This window comes from Tasmannia lanceolata, unplaced genomic scaffold, assembly GCF_043159265.1.
Source record: "Tasmannia lanceolata isolate RefF3 unplaced genomic scaffold, GAP_Taslan_0.1 ptg000004l, whole genome shotgun sequence".
Lineage (NCBI taxonomy): Eukaryota > Viridiplantae > Streptophyta > Magnoliopsida > Canellales > Winteraceae > Tasmannia > Tasmannia lanceolata.
Window position 1 is genome coordinate 7550315 of NW_027518681.1, and position 9977 is coordinate 7560291.

Sequence of the window (9977 nt, forward strand, 5' to 3'; positions counted from 1 at the left end):
ACATTTATCAACACCCAAAAAGCAATTAATAGAACAATTAGTTCCATCCAATTGTTAAGTGTTCGGCAATTGCCTATGTAGTGGGTCCAGTCCACCATCAACTGTTTCAATAACCATTTGTGTAGTGCCACGTGTACCATGGTGAATGGGACAAATAACCGATTTTCATGTGTGACCAATCTTAGTGGCAATGACTAAGTAGGAACCGGGTGATGTTGAAGAATTAGCAGATGAGTTGTGATTAGGGGTGAAATGCCACTCAAACCCAGAGCTAGAGCTAGAGCTACCTTGGTTCTATGTCGAGGTACAACCGTACAACCAGTTTACTGGACATCTGGGGGTTAATCTCTATTTTAGTAGGGGCCGCGAGAGCAGAACCAAATTGTTGCAAACTAACACTTCCTTGCCCCCATCAAACTAGCCCTTGTAAGCCTAAAACTTTCCTTTTCTAAAGCTTAATAATGATAGATGCATGTAGACAAATTCTCAATGGAACAAATCTACCTCTCACTCAAATCCCCTTCAATAAACAAAGTTTTCCTACTTCCTAAGTGGAGTTCATGCCACACTATCTAGGGTGAGAGAAGCAAGTGCTTTCCCCTTTGCCCCCACCTATCTTTCAACACAATAATTACTCTCACAATGAAATCAAGGTAAACCCATTATAACCCTTCTAACTTCCATTCAAGGGTGGAGACAAAACTGCTCAGAAATCCATGGGAACCCTCTTTTCCCAACGGATACCTCACTTGTAGGGCCCACCACACCGAATCTCACCAAACTTTTAAATTCAAAAATTCGAACCCACTTTATTGCGAAAAGACACCTATTGCAAATCACAGCCTTCCACCTCGATCTTTCTTTCTATCACTCATGAAATAAAAGAGAGGAAAAGCAAGAGAATGATAATCTTTGCGGGTCTGAAAAATATTAGATGCTGTGCGTAGTTATAAAGCAGTTAAAGCCAAATTCTATCAAATCCATACAAGGAGAAAAAGGAAAAGAAAGGAACATGATTTAAAAAGAGCTAGCATCTATCAACTACTTTTCAAAAAAGGAAACAGAACCGAAAAAAAAAACTGTTTTGAGACTGTCTGATACTAAATTAGAGACAGATATACTGTTTTTTGTTACATCTAATCCCTTACCAAAACCTTATTTTAGGGGTTCTCAGCCTTAATGGTGGGTGATGATTCCTTGAGCTTTTCTGATGATTTTGAGGCATTAAACTTGCAAGGATCAGCTTCGATTAGCAACTGAACGACTTCGCTCATGGTCGGACGGAGAGAGGGTGCTTTTGAAGTACAACGGATGGCAATTCGAAGAACTTGTATCATCTCTTCCTTGAACAAACCCGATAATCGCTTGTCTAAAATGTCCATCGCCCCATCTTTGGTTGTCACTTTCTGTGAGACCCAGAAAATGATGTTCTTGTTCTCGCCGAATTCCAATTCATTGGGCTTCTTCCCGGTTATCAGTTCCATTAGTACCACTCCAAAGCTGTAGACATCACATTTGGTAGTTGCCCTGGACGAATATGCATACTCTGACATAAGCAATGGGTGAGATGAAATTGATCAATATGTCCTCAGACAAGGAAGAAAATTTTAGTTCAAAACAAATAAATCTACAGAGTAAGATACAAGTTCTAAGTGATACTGAGGGAATTAAATCAACTTCCATCAATTAAAAATGTGAAGTCATACATATATTATTCACAAGCAATTGAAATAGATCAAACTCTTGGATGGGATGAGTCAAGACACTAATGAAATAATTAACTGTTGAAATATTACTTTGGACAGTTATGCAAAGTCTTGAGAGTGATCTTGATTAAGCTCGGTCATGAGATGTAATAGAAGACAAGGAAGCCACTAAACTATCAATTTGGATGCTTATGAAAGGTTCAGAACAACAATTTAGTAGTACTCAATTGAGAGTACCTAAAAATTTTGAAGATATGTCAGTAAAAATCTAATCTGAATTAAACCCAAGACATAAACTTCGGACAAAAACAAATCAACAGAGTAAGATACAAGTTAAGTGACACTGAGGGAATTGAATGAACTTTCATTCATTAAAAGGTGAAGTCATACATATATGATTCATAAGCAATGGAAATCGATCACACCCGCAGACAAAAACATGTGATCAATCAAGACACTAGGGAAAGGATTAACAAATGAAATATCACATTGGACAGCTATGCAAAGTCTTGAGAGTAATTGAGATAAAGTGCAATCAAGCTGACAAGGATTAAGTAATGAAATATCACAAGTTACTAAAAATATCATTTTGGATGGCTATGAAAGGTTCAGAAGGACAATTTAGTAGTAATCAAATCAAGATTACTGGAAAATTTTGAAAATATGACTGTAAAAATCCAATCTGATTTAAACCCAAAGGATAAACCTCATCACTTTTGATAGTGTTAGATAAAAAATTAATTACCTGGTGCCAAGTATCCATATGTACCGGCAATAACAGTGGTTGTGGAGTCCTTTCCTCCCCTTGCTTGCAAGACCTTAGCAACTCCGAAGTCTGCGACCTTCGGCTGGAAGTCAGCATTGAGAAGTATGTTGGTCGACTTAATGTCTCGGTGAATGATAGGGGGGAGCAGATCATGGTGTAGGTAAGCTAGACCTTGTGCTATTCCAAGCGCAATCATATGTCGAGTAGGCCATTCCAATAAATTCTTCCCTCTATGAAGTGCATCCCATAGATTTCCATTCGGCATATATTCGTAAACCAGCAGATTGGAGTCTGAATTTGAGAAGTAACAGTACAGCTTGACAATGTTCTTGTGCCTGATATTCCCCAAAGTCTCAACCTCAGCCTTTAGTTCTCTGTCTAGAAACAGCTGATCAGAGGACGGGTCCTTTGTCTTTCTAGTCCACAGCTTCTTCACCGCGATTAATTGGCCGTTACTCAATTCAATCTTGTACACAGTCCCTGATCCTCCGTGCCCAACTATGTTCTTTTCTATGAGAGAATTAACAATCTCTCTCTGATCGAAACTCAGTTTATGAAAGCTTTTCACATCATAAGAGAAGGAAGACCAAGATGACATTCCTAATTCTTCAATCACTACTCTCTCTGTACTGAACCAACGTTTCAGAAACAATAGAAATGCAAGAATTACGACGACAGCAGCCGAAATCCCTATCACCCATATGCTATTCTTCTTTGGCCTTTTGGGCTGTGGACAGAGAGGGAGATTCGAGCTCGAAGAGTTTAGATAGAATGGAATGCAAAGATCAGGATTGCCCGAAAAGCTATCGACTAATCCTTCTTTAATCAAGGGGAGAGGAACTGGACCCGAAAGGCGATTTCTCGAGAAATCGAGGGAATTTGGAAGCAATTGACAAAGGCTTTCAGGGATTGACCCTGTCAAGAGATTGTTTGAGAGATTAAGAACATTGATAGATTTCAAGGAAGAAAATGAATCAGGAATGGATGAGTCTAACTTGTTTCCCTGCAGTAACAACAAGTTAAGTTTCCTTAAATCTCCAATTTCATATGGAATGGGACCAGATAAGAGATTGTAACTGAGATCAAGTTTCACCAAGTTACTGGCTAGTGAGATTTCAGCTGGCAAAGCGCCCGAAATCCGGTTGTTCTGTAAGAAAAGTCCTGACAAGTTCATCGCATTTCCAATTGATTTTGGCAAAGAACCTTCAAAACGATTGAAACCCAAATCGATAATCGTCGCATGGGGAAGACCGAATAGGCCTTCGAAAATCTGACCTTGCAAGCGATTATTACTTACTCTGAACCTCAACAGAGACTTGCAATTCGCATAATTCTCAGGCAACTCGCCAGAGAACTGATTATCCAGTAACAGAAAATAGAGCAATTTCCCCCTCATACAAGCATTTGGAGGCAAATTCCCCCAAAGGCGATTTTCAGATAAATCCAAAAGGATCAAATTTGAATACTCCCCAAGATTGGTTGGCACTTCCCCTGTTAGAGAATTCTCATACAGAGACATCAAAGCCAAACTTGTTGAATTTCCAATTGAAAGTGGGATTTCTCCTTCGAGACTGTTGTTGTATAATTGTAAGACATGGAGATTGGGAAGCTTACATAAACTTTCTGGTATCTTTCCGGTAAGGCGATTGATGGAGATGTCAATATCCGTCAGTTTTGTCAGATTTCCGAACTCCTCCGGTATCTCTCCATGAAGTTGGTTATAGTACAGCTCAAGCAATTCCAAGTTCTGCAGCTTCCCAATCTCCACGGGGATTTTACCAGTTATATAATTTCCTGACAATTGGAGATCTAGAAGAGATGTCATATTACCTATTGATGCCGGAATCTGACCACTGATAGAGCATGTGCACAATATCATATGCCTCAACTGTAACAACTGATCGATGTTTTGGGGAAGTTGCCACATTGCGAAGCCCGGATTTTCATTGAAATTCAGTACTTCTAGACCGGTAAGCTTGATCACAGACATCGGAAACTCGCCAGAGAAGAGATTGTACGATAGATCTAGTACTCGTAGAGACTTCAACAGTGATAAATCTGGTAAATTACCAGTGAGATTTGAGTGACTTAGATTGAGTTCTTCTAAGAGCGAGCAATTGAGGACACTGACCGGGAACCCGCCATGGAGGAAGTTGCCACTGAGTCTAAGGATTTGTAGTTTTGGAAGATAAGAACAGATGCCGATCGGAAGATGGCCGGTGAGAGAAGAGATGTCGATTTTTACGACGTACCCATCATTGTCGCAGGTGATTTCGGCGTAATTACAGTAAGGAGTTTCGCCGGAGGAGAAAGTCCAGTGAGATAAGGGGGTGCCTGTGAATGAGTGTTTCATGAGAGTGAAGAAATGGGATTGGTTTTGGAGGGTGGTTTGGAAGGAAAGGTTGAGAATAGAGAGACATGAGAGTAGGAGGAACAAGAGTACAAGTGGTTTAAGACCCATATTAGAGAGGGAAAGAGAGAGAGGTTTGGTTGTTGCAGAGAAGGGAAGGAGGGAAAGGAGGAGTATATAAATGAGGGAGTACAAAGGTGTAGGGATGATGGGAAAGGGATATGCATGGATGGAGTGCTTCATATCTTTGCAAAAAGAAGCTTTTACGTTGATACCCACTAGCTATTTTTGCTATCATGCCCATATTTTCTCTCTCTTGATAGGCACTTATGTGAGTTACATGTGGCACGTGAGATCTGTGCCCGCTAGGGGTTTCAATGGATCCACTTCGGATTGGATCCGCCTATGTCTTGGTCACAATCAGTGTGGATCCCTTATAGGTCAGATCCATTTCGGATCTTATTTTGTGAGTCCGGATCACAATCAATTTCCAATTGGAATGTCTCCTAGGTCCTATGTTGTACACCAATTTCGAATCAGACTGCCCATCAGAGTGTCCTAGGCCCTATGTTGTCCATAGTTAGGACTTATGGTTAGGAGGAAGAAACATGAGAGAAAGAGGGAGGAAGAGAAAGAGAGGAGAATCACCAACGAAACGAAAATATTCCTTGTGAATAGAATAAATAAATAAAAATATAAAAGGCATTCTCGTACATTTGCACCCTCCATTCGGATCCAGGACTGGTTCGGTCCACTGATAACCCTAGGGTTTGCACCACTTGACACGGTGCACCGCTTGCTACGAAGGTTCAAGGTCTAGAGTCTCAATTGCATATTATACTATTAAGTCACATACATATATGAATCACAAAATAGTCAAATCATGTTGGAGCTAAACTATATGGCAAGCCTTCCCCCATCTAATCACGATTTTATGCAAGGATTCCTTTTTAATAAAACAAAATCAATGGGCCCACAACTAAATAGAGGTGGGTCCCATTGTCTCCCCCAATGGGAATCAATGGAGTAGCAAATTGGATGCCCATATGCGTGAAGCACGAAACCGTATCCTTCTGGTATAATGGGCCTTTCATGTAAAGCCCATAATAGAGAATCTGAATTGGATAAGGGTCCGAGTAAATGGCCTGTCCTTGTTGTGCAAAGCAAGATGCCCACATAGGAAAAAAAAAATGTATGGTGATGATTTGGGGGGCCTGAGAATTGGAAACAAGGTGTTTTCATTCCATATCCTCCCTTGCTTTTAAGTTTTTTAATGAAGGTTTCTGGTGCCATGCTAGCTGAGGTTTGATGCTTGTTAGGTGGAAACCCTAGTCATCAATGGCAAATCAGGCTTCATTTTTGCGTAGCAGCTTGCATCATTTTGAGGCTCACTTTGGGACCCAGCATCAAGGGAATGAGTCCTGTAGTCCCTTCTAATAATTCATTGGAAGTTTCCCATTTATTTTCTCAGATCACATCAGATCAGAAGATTCTATTAGATTGATTATTATAATTTTTACCTTGATGGGGTGTTGAAACTGGGACCTGCCGACAAAAAACAGAAGAAGGTAGTGAAAGATCCAGGCCACCGGTACATAATCAAGCCTGCGATCCATTGGCATACAAAGGTAAGATCTAAACTTTGTTTTTGTATTCTAGTAAGCTGTGTGGTTAGATCATTAGATAGATATAAAAGTAATGTTAGATGATCTAGATTAATTATAGAATTGATGTTAGATTGCTACTACAGATAGCTTAGCGAAATTTTGTTATATTAGATCAAAATTACATATGTTTGATCTAAGTTCTACAGTATTCATCTTCTATTTTCTCGACTTAATCTTCATTAAGCATGCTTTTGAAAACAAATGGCTTGGATGAATGGCGTCTGGAGCATAGCTGAAACTTATTCCAATAGGGGTCTCGGTTAAATCTTGAACGAGACCTTTATCAATGTAAACCAACCACTTAATTGAGCACTTCTTGGATCTTCTCATGTCGATCAAACAATCCCAAGCTCTTAATCAAATGGTAAGGATCATTCGGTCAAGGTTTCTTCGGGCTATTGAAGATCCAAGTTGGGTCCAACCTAGTGGACTCTCACGATTGATCAGAAGATGGGCCCCACCTAATTAATGCCCAATGGCGTGGCTCTTTATATTACTCTGAGAATGGGCCTCTCTAAGTCATTGCATTTCGATAATTATGGATAACTATGATTAGTGAGGAGCTTAGAGTATCAGCTGCAATGAGTATGAGCTAAGAGTCCTGTTTGTTTTGGATTTTGAGAAGGGATTGTGAGTCCAAAAGTGATTATTGGACTAAAAATTAAGGACACACGCCTCCCTTCAGTTTAAGTGAAGTCACACCATGCTGTGTAGGCACCCAGCATTCCTCTGGAGCAATGCTCCCGTAGGGCTCTACCTTATTGTAATTACAACAAGACAACCATTATTACATACTGGGCTCCACCTTTTAGTTGATCTAGACCACCCATCTTATAAGCAATGTATTGGATCTCACCAATGGATCAATCCTAACATCCAAATGTGAACAGTCAAGAACTATCTATAATCAAAGGCCCATTTGATGTTACAACTTTGGTTAGCGTGTAGCGTCTTGGACCATTTGGAGATCCAATTTAAATCAAATTAGGTGGATGGCCAAGATCAATCAAGTTGGTGCCCTCTATATAATAATAATGGGTGTGCCTTAACCCGTACAGGTGTGGCTCTTTGGCTTTAAGTCTTGGTTATGCTCCTCAGAGATCAAAGTTTGAATCCCCCTGGGCTTACCCGATGCGCGTGGTTTACGGGTCATTGCACGCATCCTGAGGGAATTAGTCCCACTCTACAAAGTGGGGTGGGGACACCCTACGTCATCAAAAAAAATTAATAATAATAATAATGGGTGTGCCTCATTATATTACAATAAGGTCACGCTCCACATAATATCTGCCTAGAATAAATGTAGTGATCTCTTTAAAATATGGCACTCTACTTTAACCCTTGTCATCAGCTCTTGTACTCTCTTTTTTACGGCATAAAACAAATTTTACGTCCATTTTTACGTCGAAAGAAACAGAGTGTTGCAGAAAAAGAAAAAAAAAACTGAGAATGGTAAATCCGACTCATTCCACGCCTTTGTGTAATTTTCGACTCATGAGGGCATTTGGTGTAGACCTGGCAAGAAGTGAACCGGACCCGTTGGTCGACCTGGCCCACCCGTAATTTCCGGGTCTGGGTCCCAATAAAGTTACCCGTTTCAATTTGACCCGCGGGTGCCCGTTAAAAAAGTCGAATACTTTCTGGGGGAGAGGAATAGAGGATATGTGACTAAAATACTTGAAATCTGTGAGAGTATTTTCGTCAAATCATTAAAATTCCACTTCCCTAAGTTGAGTTGTCGTTGTCATGGCAGTAATGATCCCTGAGTACCCAAACTACCGTTCTTTTAGTTGATATGTGATTAAATTCTTTCATGGTGAGTCGAGGACAATTTAGTCACTGCAAATTTTCCTCTACTTTTTGTAGAAAAAATGTCCGCGACCTTTTTGAGGGAAGTGATATATTCGCCACATGTCTGAAGTCACATGTGTCATGGGCTTAATATTTGACACATGTGAGTCCCTCATTAGACCGGAGGGTTAGAATCATCCTATGGAAATGATTTTTGGGCACAACCTATTTATGTTGTGGCCCATCAAATGGGCGGTTTGGGTCATCCTTTGGTGTTGGCTGTACAGGCCATTTTGAAAACTACGGAGTGAATTCATCCTAGAAGGGGGTGAATTTATCACTGCCCTTTTCTTAATAGCCTTCAAACAACTTCATAAATATGTTTGAGGAGCATTCTTCTCACCTAATAATTCGCAAATTTGATCTTCATAACTATAATACATCAAAACATGAAAAATGGCTAAATAAAATTGAGCAAATTTTCTGTATGCAAAAAAATATAAATGTTTTTTTTACATTTAAAGTAATTTGAATTGAAATTTGTATGAATTTAATTTTTTACTACAAATTAATTTTTTGATTATTTATAACAAGTATTCTTTGCCCTCCTTGGAGAAAATTCCTAGCTCCGCCCCTGTCGGAGAGAAACAGTAAGTGGCTCCAAGTGATTCTCTTCTACCGGCCTAAAAAAGGGAAAATAAGAAGGGTTGAACACTCCAAGTAGAATATTAGTTTATGCCATGTTTGGCAACCATGAAAAATTATTCCATGGAATATTCATGGGCCCAACTGTGCTAGGGGTTGATAAAGAGAGCTAAGGAGAGAATTGATTAGGTGCGACTACAGACAGTAAAAAAAATATCACTAAGAAAGTGTAAATAAAATATTTCTTGCGTGATGATTTTTTCACCCCCGACCCCAACTAGTTTGGGACAAAGGCTTTGTTGAGTTGAATTGAGTTGAGTTGAGTTGAGTTGAGTTGAGTTGTGATGATTTTTTCACCCCATGTAGGATAATGTGCCCCTCTTTTAACTTGATTTGACGTAAAAAAGCATTAAAAGTCTGCCTACAATTCATGTTAAAAGGGGGGCGCATTATCCTGGGGGCGAAAAAATCATCTCCCTATTTTGTTTAGAATTTTTTTAATGTTTTCCGAGTTTCTAAGAGCTTTTGAGGCTCCCCTCTCAAGTCTCTCCCTCTCGATCCGGCCTATCTCTCACCCAACAAATATTCCAGGGAATATTTTTTCATGGTGGCCAAACATTACCTTAGGCTCTGTTCACTTGCGTTCCCGGGAAAGCAAATCCCTGGAAACAGACTCCTTTTTTCTTGACAAGACCTTGACAAGACATAATTCTGGTGTTCACTTGCTTTCCTGAGAAAATAACAAGCCTGGGTGGAATATGTCAAATAATGACATGGAATTGCCAAAAATGACGTGGAAATGTCTCTTTTCTCACTAGTGTGGGAAACCAAATCCCATTATTTTGGTCGGATTTGCTTTCCCGGGAAAACTAGTGATAAAAGGTGGGCAAGCAGTTTCTCGGGAAACATTTTCCTGCATAGATCCTGCGCACGTGAACAGGCGCGGGAAACCTTTTCCTACACTGTTTCCCTCGATTTCTTTTCCTAATGCCACGTCAGAATCCCGGGAAACCTTTTCTTTTCCTTTCCCGGGAAAACAAGTGAACAGAACA

At 40.0% G+C, this 9977-nt stretch overlaps 1 protein-coding gene across 2 annotated transcripts; it reads right to left on the reverse strand.

The window, feature by feature from the left end:
• Positions 1 to 901: 901 nt before the first annotated feature.
• Positions 902 to 5021, reverse strand: XIP1 (Leucine-rich repeat transmembrane protein kinase family protein). 2 transcript variants are annotated; one of them, XM_077377878.1, is made up of 2 exons: positions 2452 to 5018; positions 902 to 1546 (listed from the first exon to the last, which is right to left on the reverse strand). In XM_077377878.1, the coding sequence occupies exons 1-2, from the start codon at positions 4931 to 4933 to the stop codon at positions 1161 to 1163; spliced, it is 2868 nt and encodes a 955-aa protein (XP_077233993.1). In that variant the 5' UTR covers positions 4934 to 5018; the 3' UTR covers positions 902 to 1160. The 2 variants fall into 2 exon arrangements, with proteins under 2 accessions (XP_077233993.1, XP_077233994.1); XM_077377879.1 differs by having other exon boundaries at positions 1349 to 1527; positions 2452 to 5021.
• Between the last annotated feature and the right edge of the window lie 4956 nt (positions 5022 to 9977).